The sequence below is a fragment of the Marmota monax genome, unplaced genomic scaffold, assembly GCF_021218885.2.
Source record: "Marmota monax isolate L192 unplaced genomic scaffold, Marmota_monax_Labrador192_F-V1.1 WCK01_AAM20220418_F8-fsc00105, whole genome shotgun sequence".
NCBI classification, from domain to species: Eukaryota; Metazoa; Chordata; class Mammalia; order Rodentia; family Sciuridae; genus Marmota; species Marmota monax.
Window position 1 is genome coordinate 5,700,943 of NW_026692947.1, and position 19,063 is coordinate 5,720,005.

At 40.7% G+C, this 19,063-nt stretch overlaps 1 protein-coding gene across 2 annotated transcripts in view; it reads right to left on the reverse strand.

The window, feature by feature from the left end:
* Kcnh1 (potassium voltage-gated channel subfamily H member 1) overlaps positions 1-18,586 on the reverse strand; it is a 376,450-nt gene extending 357,864 nt beyond the window's left edge. For both annotated transcript variants that reach the window (XM_046452297.2, XM_046452296.2), the window contains exon 1: positions 18,343-18,586. In XM_046452297.2, coding sequence (XP_046308253.1) covers positions 18,343-18,421 — 79 coding nt within the window. In that variant the 5' untranslated portion in view covers positions 18,422-18,586. The remainder of the gene's footprint in view (positions 1-18,342) is intronic.
* Between the last annotated feature and the right edge of the window lie 477 nt (positions 18,587-19,063).

Consider the following 19,063-nt stretch of genomic DNA (forward strand, 5'->3'; position numbering starts at 1 on the left):
TTTGGTGAGCAAAATAGCAGAGATTTCATCATTTTACTTAAGGGGAAACTGAGTCTCTAAAGATGCAGAATAGGCAGTTATATCAGGATAGAGTTGAAACTTGAACCTGGGTCCATTTGACTTCAAAATTTATGATTTTAATCTTTATATCACAGGATCTCCTTCTTCTTCCATTAAGTGCTAAAATCAGACCATTTCTGTGATTGATTTGCCTTAGGACAAAGTACATAATAAGACCTTTAATCAATAAGCCAACAGTCCCATTATTGTTCTCATATATTATAATTCTACCATGTGATATACAACGATGCTTCAGTAAATATAGATGTGGGTACAAGCAATTGTTCCTCCTTGGGTTTCCCTGTCTTTTCAATGTCTGGTGTCCTCCTTCACTTGAAAACTATCCCCTTTTACTTTCTAAATGAAATGTACTGACCTATTTCTAGATCCTTCCTCCTTCCACACAAGTAGAAGGAAAGAGGGAAAGAGAAGAGGGGAGAATTTGTGCCTGGCTCCCCCTTTGAAACTCCGGGTGGGACAGAACATCATATTGGGTGACCTAAAGCTACTGCACAGCAAACTGACCACCTGAGCACTCCTGAGCCTGGTTTCATTTTCCATTCCCTTGAGGTCTGGACACAACACAGAAGTTCCCATTTTCCCTACGGTTGTTGAGGTTGCCTCAACAGATGGTTAATACAACCCATGAAGCTTACCCTACAGTGCAGAGCTGCAGTCAAACTGCCAAAGCCTAGGACCAACCAGGGGAAAGGGGAAAGGCAAATGTTAGAGATGAGCCATAGGGTCAGTGGGAGCCTAGATACAGAACCAGGAGCAGGTGGGAGTGGGTCAGATACCATGTTCTGTTCAAGAGAAGGTAAGTTCACCATGACAAACTTGGGCCCCAGTGGCTAGCAGAATAGGGACAATTTCCAGATACTCAGATCTGAGGCTCCAGAGTCCATACAAGTATAACTTGCTTCTACCCCACACGTCAACCTGGAGAGAAGCAGTGCCATGAGTAGAACTGAAATCTGAAGCCATAAGAAACCAGGTTACCCCTAAAATAATTCAACTGCAAGAGCTTGAGAAACCACCAAATGGGAAGTCCTCCTTAATCAGCTTCCCCCTGTTGATTAGTGTGGCAGGAGCAGAATTAAGATTAAATAAATAAAATTAAAAAGTAAACCCAAATGAGTCTAGAAACCTGCCTGTTGTAAGAATAGACAGACTCAGAAAGTGGGAATCTCCTGAAAAAAGTGTATAGATTCTGTGCAAGGACTCCATGCAAGCCACTGTGCTTAGCCAAGGCTTCTCAATTCCTCCAGGTGGCTGGCCATATTCCCGGTGGTTGAGATTGCCAAACACAAGAGCTCTGGTGGAAGTGACAGTTTCTAGCCAAATGCAGACATGCACTCCACATCCAAACATAAATGACTCTGGGATTATTTACTATTTCCCACACTCAGTAAATGGGAACTTAATTTGAAGCCAAGCAAAACTTAATTAGGAAAGCAACCCACTGCTTGAACAAAACATCAAAAACCATAATTTCCCACACAGATAAATGGAAAGATGAACAGTGCCCATGGACTGGAAGAATTAACATTGTTAAAATGTCTATACTACCCAAAGTGATCTACAGATTGAATGCAATCCCTATATAAATCCCAACAGCATTTTTTTTTACAAAAATAAAAAACAATCCTAAAATGCATAAGGGAATTAAAAATGTTATCTTAAAACACCCTCATAGAAACACCCATTACCTGGGCAACCTATGACCCAGTCAAGTTGACACATAAAATTAACTAGGTCCTGGGTTCAATCCCCAGCATCACAAAAGTTTTTTTTTTTTTTTTAAATGAAAAAAAAAAAAACAGTGCCAATTCTCTTAAGTGTAACTTCTGTAGTAACCTTTAATGGAACCAGCAGGACCACAACTTATAAATCTGCAACTATCTCAAACTCCCTGGTAGTACTCTAGGTTTGTCAGAACAGAGTTCTGCTATAGAGCTCTATTTTGATGTTTACAAGGACAATGCCCATCTTTCAACATCTAGAGTTTCCACCAAGAAGAAGGGGTGTCCATCCACCCCTGGAAAGATGAAGTTGTTGGCCTAGATGCTTTTTTTTTTTGTAGATGGACACAATACTTTTATTTATTTACTTATTTTTATGTGGTACTGAGGATCGAACCCAGTGCCTCACATATGCTACACAAACGCTCTACCACTGAGCCACAATCCCGGCCCCTGGCGTAGATGCTTTTGATCTCTCTCTTTATCCCCCTCATGTCTACCTTCATAATCACATTGATGGAGCTGTCAGTAGTTACTCAATAGCGCTAAGAATCCACTGTGTGTATCTTGATGTCTTGGACTTGCCTGTGCCTCATGGTGAAGAGAAAGAGAGCATGTGAGCTACCTATCTCCTTGTGGTACTCAGAACCTACTTAACATTGATGGAGCTGTCAGTAGTTACTCAATAGCGCTAAGAATCCACTGTGTGTATCTTGATGTCTTGGACTTGCCTGTGCCTCATGGTGAAGAGAAAGAGAGCATGTGAGCTACCTATCTCCTTGTGGTACTCAGAACCTACTTACGACAGTCCTGCCAGACTTCTGTCAGCTCTGATTTCTTAGTCTAGAATTAGGTCAGTGACTATTAGTCTAGAAGCTATTCTAGAAGCTAGTCTAGGCTCTGGGCCCTGCCCTGTTCTCTAATCCAGTTTATCTCTAATCCAGTAATAAAGATAATACTGTATTATTACCCTTATTTGACTCCTCTAGCCTAGTAAATAGGAATGAGATCAAAATGGTCTCCAACACATTAACAAGGATCAAAGCTCCAAGACCCTGAAGGTATTAAGGGGTCACCCAGTTTCCTGACTCCTGGCACTGCCAAGTCACACTGATGAGACTCTTCATGAATACCTCCAGAGGAAGAGGCAATACCATCCTTTCCAGGCTCTGCTAGTGTGGTTCAAGCCCTTTTCACTTTATTTATCCTTTTTTTAAAACGTATTTTTTAGAAGAGAGCATCCCCTTACATGTCTCAGGTCCTTATTCTATGATAACTGGTATAATCGAAGCATCACTATAAACAGTTGAAATTAACATTGGTAGCCCCCAGGAAACCTGCCTCCTCACATTTATGCCCTTGAGTAGAGCTTTCCCCTTGAATTTGGATGCGTCTGCGATTTGTTTCCACTGTAGAATTGACACTGTGCCAATCCCAGGTCTAAGCCTCAATGTCCAGTGGCTTCTGCTTTTGCATTCTTGGGAGCCCTGAGCTGTCATGTGACAAGTCCAGGTATGCTACTTATGAGGCCATGTGGAGAGTCTGTAAGCAGAGGTCACCTAGTAAAAAAGAGGTCATGAGATTACATGGAGAATCAAGGAATCTAGTCCACAATGGAAGAAATAGAAGAATGATAGTTAACAAACACCATATTCCACCCTTCCCTTTCCCAGCAACCTCTAGGGTTCCCAGAGCATCATTTGAAAGAACAATGGAGTTGACAAGTTGGACAATAGAGTTGACAGCTGGAGTGTTGTCTCTGAGCTGTGTGGGTAAGTCACTTTGGCTCTGTGGGTCTAGGGTGGTAGGGAAGGATGCTAAAGTAGATCTCTATACTTTTGAAAGCAATAAATATGACTCTCTAAATAGCTGGGCTCATGACAAAAATCAAATCAGATGATGCTTCTGCCACCTGCATGCCCATATGGAGTCATCAACCAATCATTGTCCTGAAATACCACTTCTGTAAATGCTAGAGTCAGTTCAAAAATAGCAGAAAGACCTTTTAAAAATAATATTCACATTTCGATCAAACCATGTTGTATCAGGCTTCTGTTCAGTGGACTTGTTTGGACTTGGAGCATGATATGATATGCAATATTAACGTAAAAATGTACAACATCGTCAAAGGATTCTACAGTAGAATCAATCATATATTGGTCCATTCATAGACACTAAAAATACCTAAATGTGTCTTTAGAGACAGTTAAGTCCAACCAAGAAATCTGCTTTTATTTATTTAATTTTTTTGAACTGGGGATTGAACCCAGGGGCATTTACCACTGAGCTACATCCCCAGCCCTTTTTATTTTTTGTTTTGAGATAGGATCTCACAAAGTTTCTTCAGGACTCAGTAGGTTGCCAAGACTTGCCTTGAACTTGCAATCCTCCTGCCTCAGCCCCCTGAGTCACTAGGAGTCACTACACTAGGAGTCACTACACTACGCTAGGAGTCACTACGAGTCACTACAATTACGAGTATGTGCTACCACAACTCTGCCAATAAATCTGCTCTTAATATATGCACAGTATTACCTTCGTGCCCACAGAGGATTGATTCCATCAACCCCACAGATGTTCAGATCCCTTAAACTGGTGCTGTATTTGCATATAACCTGCACTCATCCTCCCATATGCTTCAATCATCTCTAGATTACTTATAATGACTAATACAATGTAAACGCTAGGAAAATAGTTGTTACACTGTATGTGAACCCATGGGTCTGGAGACTGTCTTTTGCAAGCAGAAAGTGTAACTTCCATTCAGCCAATAGGCCATCCGAGCACCAAACCTGCCTCCTGATTTATATTTTACAAACTGACCAAGTCTCTAGTACATTGTTCAGTTAAAAATGTGCAGACTCAACCCCAATGCCCTTGCCATGATTTATTCATTGGCTCTCATCTGAAAATTCCCAGGGTCTCTAGGTCTTTGATGAAAATGAGCCAATTCCCCTGCCTCCTTCTGATGCCTTTTTACTCCCTAAGGGTCCAGAGCAGCAAGAGTGCATGCAATTACATGTAAGACTTCCTAAATTCAACTTTCCCCAGCCCACACAGTTTTCCTCTAGTTCACAGAATAAAACAAACGTTCTTTAAAAATTGAAAAGAGTCCCCTTCCCCTCTCATGAAAAGTTTTCTTCAGCTGATGGGACATGAACCAAACTCCACCACAGTATTCATGCATGTTAAAATCATCCCAAACCTACCATTTGCCCATAAAGTGTAATACAGAGATATTCTAAAAAGAAATTACTAGAAAATTACTTTTCATCATAATTACCACAAATAACAAAGGAGAAACTAACTAAAGCAATGACTTAGGGAAGTGACTTGTTTGGGCAATTACACAGATAAAGCAACACTCAGCAAGCCGTTCACACAAATGTATTATTCCCTGGCAACACTTATTTAGAGGGCTGCAGTAAATATTTCACAATACACTTGTAATAACTTGAGATATTTTACCTAGAGGACAGCACATCTTCTTGATGTTTCATAATGTTATAGATTTCAAAAGCTATCAGTGCTCTTACAAAAAGCATGTTTGAATAAAAATAGTTTCCTTTTCTCACAGAACAATGGAACATTAGAAAGATAACAAGTCAGATAAATGAGAACAAGAATTACAGATATAAGCACTAAACAAAAACCAGGAAACAATATTTTGATTTACCTAAACCTAAATAAAATCCATACCAGAAATTACTTTTAAAAAGGCAGATCAGATTGGTAATATTTAGAAGAATGGAGAGGACAGAATGAGAAACAAAGAAGCTAAATCAGTATGCTACACCTAAATAAAAGGTCTAAAATCTTAACATCAGCCAAAGTCATTTTGTGGCTCTCTTGTGGTTTTGGACAATAAAATTCCATGAAAATGACTTTTCTAAATTGTCAAGGGCCCAATCTTTGCACAAAACAAACTGAACTCCCAAGAGATTTCAATAGTTATTTGCTTTGTCTGTGATTTTAATATCCTACAGAAATACATTTTTATTAAGTTAGTAAATTACAATAGGGAGAGAGATTTCAATTTCAAAAGCAAACTCAAACACTTCATTTACTGGGTGGTTACCCCTAAGTACATGGTTTCAAAAGCGTGACTTCATCTTCATTCAGCATCAAATAAAAAATTTTAAAACAGTAAAACAGATGAATTGGTTTTGCAAGCAGTATGGAAAAGAATGAAAATGTGTTAGAAATACACAAACTTTTTTTATTACTGAATGATATTTCACTTAAAAAATAAGAAGTCAGTGATATATTGAATTATTGCCAAGAATCATCGGTATATGTGGTTGATGGTTAAAAAGTAGTTCAATAGTTTCACCTATCAGGTGTTCTATTCTCAGTTTCACAGTCATAATAATTTCTTAACACACATCTACAGATATTATAGACACATCGACCAAAAAGTCTTAGATCATCATTGAATAACACAAATAACTCATTTCCAGAAGTGAAAAAAGAAAGTGATTCAAAATAGGCATTATAAAAATATTAGCTAATAGTAAAAAAGATTTTTTTTCTGCATATAGTTTTACATTTGCTTCTGTGTGTTACTTAAAAAAAAAAATTCTTGGTAACACAGAGTATCCCATTAGCATGGATGGAAGGAATCTCTGAGTAGCTCAGTCTAATACAAATATTTGAGTATCTACTTTGTCCCAGACCTGGAAGGAATGCAGGAGACACACCAGTCCATTGGAAAGCAATGCCCAAATACCTGTCCAGCTTTATCTGCCCCATTCTACATATCATATAGCTGTATATCCCTCTTCTCCCACCCAGGCCCTGCCACAGAAGCCTAAACCAGGAGTGGACTATTGGTCAAACAACATCATCATGGCTTGTCCAATTAGATTCTCTCTCCAGAGCAAAAAATAAGACATTAAGGCTGAGAGGTCTATAGAGTGGAGCAGATATCACTCATCACTCTGTTTGCTGGGGAACAAACAGAAAGGTGGTCTTGAGAGGGATATGGGGAGCTCAGACAGATACACAGAGGAGCAACCATGGAGGCCAGGTGAAGGGAAAACTGGACAGAAGGCTGAGGCAGAAATATATAGATGCAGGCAAAGATAGTGAATAGGGACAGATGGACAGTGACAGAGGCAATCAGCATCCACAGACAGAGAGTGAGGAAGATAGATGGCTGACAGTGACAAAGAGCGACATAGACAAAAGGCAGAGAGCAACTCAGGCAGCAACAGGCAGAGACAGATGGGGGAAGGGAGGAAAGAGTGAGACAGTGGAGGCACATAGGCATGGGAAGAGGGGCGCATCCAACAGAGCAGGCAAAAGCTTGACCCAGAACTAAAGAATAGGCTCTCAAGAACAAGAAACCAAGAGCAAGATCCAGCAAGAGTGTGAGACCACCAGGGAGGGTCCATCAGAGACTGAGAGGAGACAGAGAGAACACAAGCCAGAACCATATCGGGGCTCAGAAAACAGCACCTTGGATTGGAGTGATCTGACACGTGGAGCTAGAGGAACAGTCTCAGAACCAATGTCTCTCTGACTTTGCCCCCACCACCATGTCCAGCCCTCCACCCCCAGTCTCTCAATCCTTTATGATCCTCTTTTTTATGCAAAGTGCAGGAAGAAACTTTCTCTGAAATTCTCTTATTTACCTAAAGACTGGATCTGCCAAAGAGGAACACAATTACCTTTAAATCTTCTTACTGAAATGTCATTAACCAAGGAAGATTAAACTCATATCTCAGGGGAAAAGACTATGAAATCAAACAGCATATCTATAGCCCATAGAAACTTTGTCTCCGACCACTGTGTATTCCCTGGACTTTTTATTTTCTCTAAAAATCATTTATTCTTACCCTTCTAAAATTGTCCACAGCCCTCACTCTCACATCCCCGCTCCCTGTGAAAAGAGTATTTAAGCTTCAACCATCTGGCCCTTTCTTTGACTTTTTTGTTTTTTATGGCTCCCATGTACACATGCACATTAATGAATTTATTCAGATTTTCTCTTGTTAACCTTTTCTTTTTTTATAAAAATATTGGTGATGATACTTTATGATAGGAAAGCAGTCACCGTCTTTCCTACCTCTACAGGGAGACAAGGAGATAGAAGAAACAAGAAAATCCAAAGAGCAGGCATCACTAGGATAAGTGAGAAACAGGGGTTCAAAAGTTGATGAGATGAGGTGTTTTCAATTAGGAAAGTAACAAACACACATACACCCTCAAAGACATTGGCTCAAATAGAACATAACTCCTGGTTGTTCTAGTCAGGGGACAGAAGGAAAATGACTGAAATGTAGGACCTCCCCTTCCTTCAAATATTATCAGTTATCATTTCAAAGTAGGAGATGAAACATACATATTCATTCTCCATTCTCAAATGACAGCTAAAAAGTTAAAAGGAACAGACCTACCGAAACAAAGAGAAGGAAGCTACCAGCAGACAGAAGCTCAATCGGTTTCCAAAAAAATGAAAGGTAGATGGGGGATAATGTGTGGCAGAGGACGCCAGGCATGATTTTAGGCCAAAGCAGAGAATAATTAATTAGCCTAGGAAGTTCCAGGAGACTTGAGACATGGCAGTGCTAGGTACTACCTGAGGCAGAAATGGAATATTGACCAAAATTGGGAAACAAATGAAATTCAATAGAAGACAAAAAGTCCACTCCCACTCCTACACATACCCACTCCTCCATCCACCCATGCTCTCCAACAGTAATGTCCATCAGAACGGCCTGGACAACTTACTAAAACATGGAAAATTGGGCCTTGCTGGGAGCCATTAGCCAAGTAGGTATGACAATTTCCTTGCCAGCGTACCCCATGTTGCTGACATGTTGCAGTGACATTGAATGTAAGTGACCTTGCTCAAGGACCAAGGCAGATTAGGGTGTTCCCGGTTTTAAGATAATCGTGTTTAGGGCGTTCCCAGTTTAGGTTCCAGGTTTAAGGTTTAAGATTATTCCTGCTGGGAATAGGGCGTATCCTGCTGCCTGAGTTCCCCTTGAGTTCTCATGGGATTCAGTATACTTTGGAGATAGAAGCCCAGTGGAAGGGGATTTGGGAAGAGAACGTGGATTTGGGCAGAGAACGGGATTTTGGGCAGAGAACGGGATTTTGGGCAGAGAACGTGGATTTCCCCAGAACGTGATTGTAGATGGCTGGTGTGAGTTCGGGAATAAAGAGTTGCTGTTTGAATCTACAAGCTGTGTGGTGGCTCGTGATTGTGTGCCCAGCCAGACTGGCATTTGTGCCCAGCCAGACTGTGGCAGGGCCTATCCCCAGAGTTTCTGATTCACTAGATATGAGCTAAGGCCTGAGAATTTATATTTCTACCAAGTGTCTAGAAATTCTACTACTAGAAATTGACCTACGGACAATTTATTTAATCTCTTCAAATCCAGTTTCTGCCCTTATAAAATGGGAATAATAAGAGTACCCACAAAAGAGAGTTATAGGGAAAATTAGAGGAGAAGACATACATAAAGCTTTTGGCACACTGCCTGGTACACAGGTGAGAAAAATCTATTTAATTTATCCAAGATCCTGATTAGAACTAATAATGATAATTGGTGGTTATAACTAGTATTAGTGGACTTCCAATGTCATTGATAAACTCTCTATTTCATTATGGGATTTCACGACTTCTGATACTATGAAACTAATAAAAGATGAAAAAGGAACATGAAAGCACATCACTCAGCTTGTAATGAGGCCACGGTAACGTGCACTGCCTCTGTCAGGCAGAAGACAGGTGTTTTTTTGTGTTGAAAGGAGAACCTGAGTGCACATCCCTCACCAATTCCACTCTCTTGACTGACACTGGTGTAGACAAATGGCTGAGAAACTATTTTAATCCAGAGTACAAGTAACTGACAGTCGAGGCAGGAAAATAAGACACACGGGTGATTTGAAAAGTATTGAATAAAAGAACTATTTACAAAGGCATGAGTGGGACATGGGTAGTAGTATGTTAGTAAACTCACTCTCTAGAGGAAACAGATCGGATGTGCAGCATTTGCTAATTTCTAAGGTGTAAATATTCCCACCATGTCCAATTTCAAGCTACCAAGGTGGAGTCTCTTTGAAGTCTTGGTCCTTCTCAAGAGGCACACCACTTCTGGAAAACCTGAAGGTATAGTACAGGACCCCGGAGCTAGTAACAGCAGGAAGCTTGAAGCCTGCCAATCCTATCCAAACCCCAAAAAAGTGAGCTGAATATACAATCTGTATTCAAGGGAAAACAACCAGGCTCCAGTGACCACACAGGGAGGGATCTTCCCTCCCATCTCATGCCGTACCCCTATTAAATGAAGCCAGCCCAGAATCATGAAGCAGTGGTGCCTAGTGATCTAACGGCTACAGAGTAGCTTCCCAGGATACAAAGCAGGGTAGAAAAGAAAAGAGATTGGTCCTAACGCTTCTCACAGAAGATATACAGAACACTGGCTCAAAACAGAACACTGATGAGAACAGAACACAATGCTCATCAATTCAGTCCCAATGATTGTAGAAGGCAACTAAAGTAAAATAATTTTTTTTAATTCATTTAATTGAAATGAGAAGTCTTATCACTTAAATTAACTTCATTTTTTATTTTGCTATAGTTGTTAAATTCTGGTCTAAGATACATTTTCCAAATCCATTCACAATAAAAGTTGAAGTTAAGCAGGCAATAAATATCAGTCAGTTGGCTGATATGGTACCATCTTTCCAATGCTGACTCCAACACACTGAGAATGCCAGTGGAGGATGCACATAGCACTGCTTTAAGGAAAGAAGGAGGAAAGGAGAGGCCATTGCTGTTCTTTACAGAAGCACCAGATATCACTGCAGAGCCTTTAAAGGACTATGAGAAATGATGGTTTTGAGGTACTCACACTTAATAATTACATTAATAATGATAGGATTGTCACAGTTAATTTCAGAACATCAGTTTTAAGCAACATAGGACTAATCAAAGAGTTGTCATTTTAATTTACATAATGAATAATCATTGTGTGAGTAAGCAAACTGACTATTGGCATAACTCTGTAATATCTAATCAGAAGAATCTTAAGGTTTTTTTTTTTTTTTTCATTAATAGGAGTGCTTGATTGTTGGAGCAGAGACCATAAGAACCAAGGGAGATGCTTAAATTGGCCAGACCGATATCTACTCAGCAAGACTGTGCTTGCATAGAGAACAACTAGAGTATCAGACAAATTCCAACCTCTAAGATACACTAAAACTCCACAACTATGGATGAGTAATAGCATGCCAAAAGACAGAGTAGTGGGATACCCCAAAGAATGAGGTTTTAAAAGGACACTTCAACCGCATCAAAACCAAGCTTCAAATATTCTTCCATCTTCTTTTAAATAACTTATGGCATCTGGTCATCCCCTAACCAACTTCACACACAAAAAAGACACAGTTATAAAATCTAAGAATAATTTTGGGTGAGGTGTTTATAAGGGAAAACTATGCAGTAAGGGTTGAGTCAGTATAGCATCTCTTAAATCTTTGGAGAGATTTACAGTGTGATTTGCTCTTCACCATGGATTTCCCAGAGAGGCCCAAGGTCACAAAGTCTCAATCATCTTGATATTCCCAAGCACAGAACGGGGCTTATAGAAGGTCCACCATGCTTATAAGACTGAACCTTTTATGAGTTAGCTTTTGCTTTTTGTTTTAATTTTCCTTTGATTTTTTTATTTTTCCACTGGATCTGTGCCCTTCCTTCAATCATTTTGTTTTATTTCTTTCACTGAAATAAAGATAAATCATGCACTTTCTAGTTCCTTTGCCCTTTCAGCTCTGATTCTTGCATAATCTCTGTCCCCAGAGTTTACTGGCTTCTCCTAAACACACACATTAAAAAAAAAACCCTTGTATGTGCCCTTTGCACATAATTCTAAGGGTATAAGTCTCTCATATCATTCATAATCATGTGTGAGAATGCTCAAACAGCGAGAATATTTAAACATCACTAAATGCTGATGCTTCCCAAAGGACAGGAGCTAGTTTTCATTTCATTTTGATCATGTGCTCACTAGTAATACAACCCTAAATGACTCTTTTTCATTAATTACTGAATTGCTTGGTCAACGTCATTATTTTTTTTTAAGGAGAGAATATTAAATGTTGATGAGGATGTGGAGTGATAAGAACTCACACTGCTGAGGGGAGATTATAAATTCATAAAAAAAATTGGAAAACTGTTTGGCAGGATCTACCACAGTTAAACATATATACATCCTAGGTATATCTCCAAGAGAAATGTGTGCCCATGTGACCCCCAAAACACATAGGAGAATGTCTCTAGCAGCTTTCTTGGCACAAAACTGGAAATGAACCACATGGGCATCACCATCAAAATAGAAAAGTAAAATATGTGAAGTAGTCATACCATAAAGTGTTATGTAGCCGTGAAAGTCAATCAACAGGACAGATGACCACGTGGAGGAATTGCTGACCCACAAAAGAATACATGCTGTATGGTCTGGAACTCATAGTACTTCAAAACACACACAAACAATAAGTTGTAGTGTTCACAAATGCACAACTAAGTGGTAAAAATATGAGTAAAAGCAGGAAATGATGGCCATAGAACCAGGAGATGGCTCCATTTGGGAGGGGAACAAGGGATCCAGAAGGATCCTGGGGACTTCTGGAGTGCTGGCAAGATTCTGTCACGTGATAAAGGTGGTGGTGACATGGTAATACACTTCACGGGAATGGGGTGGGGGGTGGGGGCTGTACAAAATTTGTTTTATGTGATTTTCTATTTACCTTATTAAACAAATTAAAAGGTTTAAAAATAAAGATATAATCCAGACAAGATAATTTATAGAATTACCAAAAAAAGCTATCCCCCTTCTTGGTTTATACCCAAAGGACTTAAAAATCAGCATACTATAGTGACACGGCCACATCAATGTTTATAGCAGCTCAATTCACAATAGCTAGACGATGGAACCAACCTAGGTGTCCTTCAATAGATGAATGGATAAAGAAAATGTGGTGTATATACTCAATGGAATATTACTCAGCTTTAAAGAAGAGTAAAATTTTGGCATTTGCCAGTAAATGGTTGGAGTTGGAGAATATCATGCTAAGCTTTCTCAAAGGCTGAATGTTTAATATGTGGATGCTAATTCACAATACGGGGGGGGGCACAATGGAAGAATAGCATTACCTTAGATTAGGTAGAGGGAAGTGATGGGAGAGAAGAGGAGGGGACGTGGGGATAGGAAAGATAGTAGAATCAAACAGACATTATTACTCTATGTATATATGTGACGACATGACCAATATGATTCTGCAACATGTACACTCAGAAAAATGAGAAATTTTATTCAATCTATGTATGATATATCAAAGTGCATAAATCCATTCTACTGTCATGTATAACTAATTAAAACAAATTTAGAAATTAAAAAATGAAAAAAAAAGTTCTAGCTAGATTTGTTCCAAAGCATGAATCTTGAGTGAGTGGTTGCTGTTAGAGCGCAGATTTTTATGAGATCAAGCAAGAGCAACAAAAGAGGAGAAAGAAAGAAAGAAAGAAAGAAAGAAAGACTATATAGTTGCTTAAGAACAGAATATTCCTTTATAAAAAGTGAGAGCCCATTCCTTGAAGCTAATCAAGCATGGGTTGGATAACCACTGAGAGGGATGTTCCAGAGAAGATTCAAAGAGGAGTTGTACAGAATGTCTCTTCAGCCCTAAGATTCTGTGGTTCTATTTCTCATCCTCACCAGTAATAGCTGTGGCCACTTAAAGAAACAAACACAAAACAAAACAAAACAAAATGGTCCCAATGTCCTAAATGTATAAAGAAAATACTCACCTTATAAATAGAGTTCCTTGAAATAAATAACTGAAGTAGATTTTAAATGTTTATTTTCAAGCCATCATCAACCAAAAATAAAAGAGAAGGAAAGAACGGAGGAGCTTCAAGGTCATGCTCAAGGGACAAGAGCCAAATAGAAAGTCCAGCCATAAATGAAGATCTGGTATCAAAAAAAAAAAAATGAAGCCAAGGATTCCATTTATCCTCAATATCTCTCAAACACATGTATTCTTTAGAAATAGATGATTTAAATAGATGGATTTGATTTTAAAAAAAGTCATGAAGTTCAGAAGCTTTATTGCCTTATATTAAATCACAAGGCTTCATCTTCTCTATCCTTCTGCTAATATTGGTCATTAGATTCAACTTTTTGACACTTTCAAAGAAAGGTAGCTGAAAGTTACCCTAAGAACAATTGCAAGAAAAAGCAAGCACTGTTGAGCTGTTAATAACCCAGATTATCATCCATTCCCCTTAAACAGAGCCCATGTATTTTAACCAGTTTTCTGTTTTATAAATATTACCATGGCTCAACACATCTCTGAGGAGACACAACATTACCCACGGTTCTCATCCTGTTTGCTAACTAATTATATCAACAACCTGAACCAACTTAACACTATACAAAAACACAGCTGACTTAGCAATCTGTATATTATACATGTACATAAATCTGTACCAAAATGTACTGCATTTCACTTCTGTTAATGTTCATGGATTCTTACTGGCACCTACGATTGTTTGATATAGGTTCCTGAACACTAAAACATATGTTCTGCCTAGAATTAAACCATTTAGAGTAATATTTTTGCAGTTTCCTGGCACCAAGGTCTGCTAGCCTTTCTAAGACAGATCTCCTATTTACTTCAACAAGCATTGTGACGAGTGCCTGCAGATTTAAGCAATCATCAAAAAACATTTCGGAACAACACTTTCCAACCATGAAGATCAAGCAAAGCAGACTGGTTTTGCCTATGTGGCAACAAGGCAAATAGGATTTTAAATGATCAATGATATGATTATAAGCAAAATCAGATAGAATATAGGATATTGATTATTCCTGCTGACTACTTATGACAATCCAAAAAAAAAAAACACATAACTATCGAATCTTTTCTTTGAATCATACTCAAAATGTACCAAAGAAAGCTAAACTAGGTTTAGTGCCTGTAAGACCAGTAAGCATCTTAAAAATGTACAATGACAGGCCTAAATAACAGCCGCAGCCAGTCAACACTGTGGAATATGAGGAAGGACCTTGGACCAAGATTCACTAGGATGTAACTTACTAATAGTAAGGTGGGTGGGTTTCTTGGTTTTTACTATATCTCCAGAGTTCAATAAAATATGCTCAATAAATCTTTGTTGAATGGTAAGCCCATAACAAATGCTGGCTAATCCTGATCTGCCTATAAATACCTTTTTCTAACTACCTCTTCTAACTGTAAATGAATCAGTTAATCTGAAGATTCTAGCTCGATAAGCTCTAACCTGGAGACACTGCTCCTCTTCTGCTGATTCATGAGGATCAAAGGTGACAGCCTATGAAAAGTGAGTTGGGGGCTGAGGCTGTGGCTCAGCGGTAGTACACTTGCCTGGCATGTGTGAGGCACTGGGTTCGATTCTCAGCACAACATATAAGTAAATAAATAATAAAGGTATATCAACAACTAAAAAAAAAAAAGTGAGTTGGGACTCCATGAAGGAGCACACAGGTGTGGAGTCTGGCTCCTCCCACCCATGCCGTCTGCTAAGCCACTGAGGAAGGTGGGGAGACTGCAATTCCTTGAAATATAATTGGCCTCTCCTTTGCCCTATTAATCTGATTGGGTAATGTGGCTGTTAGCCAAAATGGATCTTGTTCCTATCATTATAACATTTTATTTAATCTCCACTGGGAAATGATGTTTCTTGAGGAAATAATGGTAATACAAGGGATGCTGATGTGTGGCATACTAGAAAGAATGTGACACTGCAGTGGAGGAGACTGGGCCTGACCAGTTCTGTCATTAAATACTTTAGGAAAGTTGCTTGCAGTAATTTCTTTATGGATACAGGAATATAAAAGAAAGAAAATACTAGATAGTATCTAAGGTCCATCTCATAGTTCAATGATATTCAGACACTAGATATTAAAATCATCCCCAAACAAGGCCAGTTCTATTATCCATTAGTATATAATATGAGTAGTTATTTTAAGGATGATAAAAATAGTTCCATGGACCAAGGCCTAAGGGCTAGGTAATAATGTTGCTGCAAGATGTATGAATGATATTCTCTAAAGGACACCAGCTTCAGGAACTATCTGCCCTGCCACTTTGAATAAGTCACTTAATATGTCTAGGGCTCAGTTTTCTGATCTGTAAAAGAGGAACAATAATATAATACAGGACCACTGGGACCAATACCTAACAGAACGATTATGAGGTGTTGCTATTTAAAGATAAAATGCTATTTAAATGCTGTTGTGTCCAAAAATAGGCAGGTGGATTTTAGGAAGAGACAATCAATATTTTTTAAATAGACCTTTGCCATCACAGTAAAATAATGTAATGCATGCAGATATTGTGATATTTCTGGGAGTTCACATTTTTGTCCATTTGGGTTCAGGGAATATTATGAAACGGAACACTAAAAATATAAATCCCACTTTTCAAGATCAGCATTTCTTCTTCTGAAATAATAGAGCATTTTAAAAGTTCAACCAACTGGTCCAAGATGTTTTGTTTTTGTTGTTGATGTTGTTGGTCTGGTTGGTTAATTGAAATCAAGCTGTTGGAGCTGGTGCTGAGATGAAAATGCCAGCGCTAAAAATATTCCCGAGCGGCTGCCTCTATTGACATGCTTACCCAGAAGGGGCTCTACAGCCAGCAAACTAGAAGCTATTCTGCCCGCTTAGCTCAGGTTTCTCAAGGTCCTCCTACAAACCCAAGGATCCCTGAGATTTGCATGTAGGATTCTCTTCCTCCTCCTATTCACAACCTAGATAATATACATTAGATACTGAGCTTTCCAACTTACAGGATACTGCCTCTCCATCAAAAGGTGGAATTGTCATTGATATTTAAATGTAAGTTGATATCACTGACAATGGAATCTCCCACCTGCAAATTGTCTCCACGCTCCCTAACAGTGGCAATAACAGTAACTCTTAAATGATGATTTTATTTAAAAACCCATGTACACTTCCAGCTTTATATCAGAACAGTTCATTGTGACTGTTCATACAGTAATTACATCCCCAGGTAATGATTGTGACCTTGCTCAAAAAGCCTCTGAGTCTGTTTGGAGAAGATCTTGAAGGGAAGGGGGATATCTGAAACACTCTTTAATATTCTTACTCCTAAGAGGCACACAATAAAGGAATGATTGTTTCAAAAAAAAAAAAAAGCACTTAAGTAATGCATGATGCCTGCTATCCCAGTTCATATTTTTTTCTTGTAAGATGAACTTAAATCACTTTTTAATAAAAGAATATTTATTAGTAGCAGAAGTTCACTTTTCATGCTCTTCCCCTGAATGAATCCCTAACTAAATCCAAATGGAAACACATAGTTTTAAATACAAGTTCCTAAGGCTCAGAAACTGTGATACTTGCACTTTATTAAAACCCATTTCCTGAGTTAGTTCCTCAGTCTTAGTAGAATAGCATCTGTCTCTGGAAAGAGAGGGGTCCAAGCGTCTGCAAAGAGCATCTGGGGCTTGGCTGCCTCTCGTTGTAGCTGTTTGATGAACAGGTGTATGCGGCACCTTCCAAAAGCCAGGACTCTGCAAGTGCTTGTGCCCAGGTCACTCAGCTGCGTGTCCAAAAGGCATATGAAATCCGTTCCCTTTCCATCCCTGCTCCTAGGAATCTCACCTCCCGGAGCTTCAAGCCACTGTCCATCTTAACCACAGGGAAACAGATGAGTGCAGGTTTATTGGGTAATGGATCCAAAGATAGGCTTGGTGAATTTGGGGATTGACAGGTGAGCATGAAACACTGTTGTGGGTTTAGAAGAGAATAAATGTGAGATTTGTACCTGTGTAGCCACTTAGCCCGCTTTATTCCTGTGCCCTCCACTTCCCACCTCAATCCAGCAAAACCATCGGACCATCACGATCTTTCACCTCGAAAAGGGTGCGTGGGCAAAAGGACAGAATCAGGCAACCCTGACAGCACGTCCCAACTCCCCACATCCCTACACCTCAGACTTTTCAGCTGCAGGGATGGAAGGTGGAGACAGCTGCATCCTCCCATCCGGAGGGGACCATAACCCAGAGTTGCCCGTCTTTACTGCTGGCTCTCTTGAGGGGAGAGGAGGCGCCTGGGGTAGCAGCTCTGAGAGCCTTCGCGGAGTGGTAGGCAGTACTGATGCGCTGCCGCTCCTGCTGCGTCCAGCTTCCAGTCACTTTTCCCAGTACTTTGCTTATCAACTGTCACGCTTTTTTTGGCGATGAAGACAGAGAGGAAACTAGAAAAGGCTCAAAAGGTGTCCCCTAGATTCTCTGCCCTTGGGATGTGGGCGCATCGGACACCGCCCCGCCCTGCCCACCTTCCCCTGCCTCCGGGTGGCAGCCCCGGGCGCCCGCGCTGTGGCGGTGCAGAGCTCCGGGGTTCTGCTGCGTCTGCTGGCACGGTGCAGCGGGAGGCGTCGGTGATAAAGGCATCGATTAAAACCAAAAAAAAAAAAAAAAAAAAAATCTGGGAAACCGAAATCCGAATGCACCTCTTACCATTGGACCGCCGGACAATATTCTCCAGAAACGTGTTTTGCGGGGCCACCAGTCCCCTCCTGCCCCCGGCCATGGTCATCCTCCCGGCAGCTCGGGGTCTGGGGACGTCCCGACGCGGCTTCTCACCGCAGCAGGCAGCTGGGCGCGAGACCCGCACGCGATCCGGACTCGAAGCACCCCATGCGCCCCACCGGGCCCCGGGCGGGCAGGGGCGGCGGCTCGCTCCGGCTGCCACCCTCGCGCCCTGTCGGTGCCTCTCTCCCTGCGGCCCGCCTCGCAGTGCACTCGCGCGGGGCTCCGCTCCCTGCAACCGCCTTCGGGTGGGCGGAGGGAGCCGCGGCGCCTGGGCCGGCGGCGCCCCCTACCGGGCGCGCGTTAGCCCAACGGCCTGCGGGAGACCGAAGTGGGCTCCCTCCGAGGCCGAGGAGCGACCCGCAGCAGTGGACTAAGGCTGGGACGGCAGCGGCACCCTCTGGGCACAGTCGGGAAATATGTCCAGGATCCTGGGTGGAGAGGAGGACGTCTTGAGCAGCTTTCTGGATAAATTCACTCCAAAAAAGTCCCTAAGAGTCTAGGGGAACACCATAATATAATTCTTTGCTGTTTCGGACAGGAGGCTTGGAACCTCCGAGGCTCTTGGAACACCTTCCTGCCCTCCCACAGGGTTTGTTAGCCGGATTTGTGAGTTTCCTCCACATTGATTCTCAAGCCAGTGTTTTGC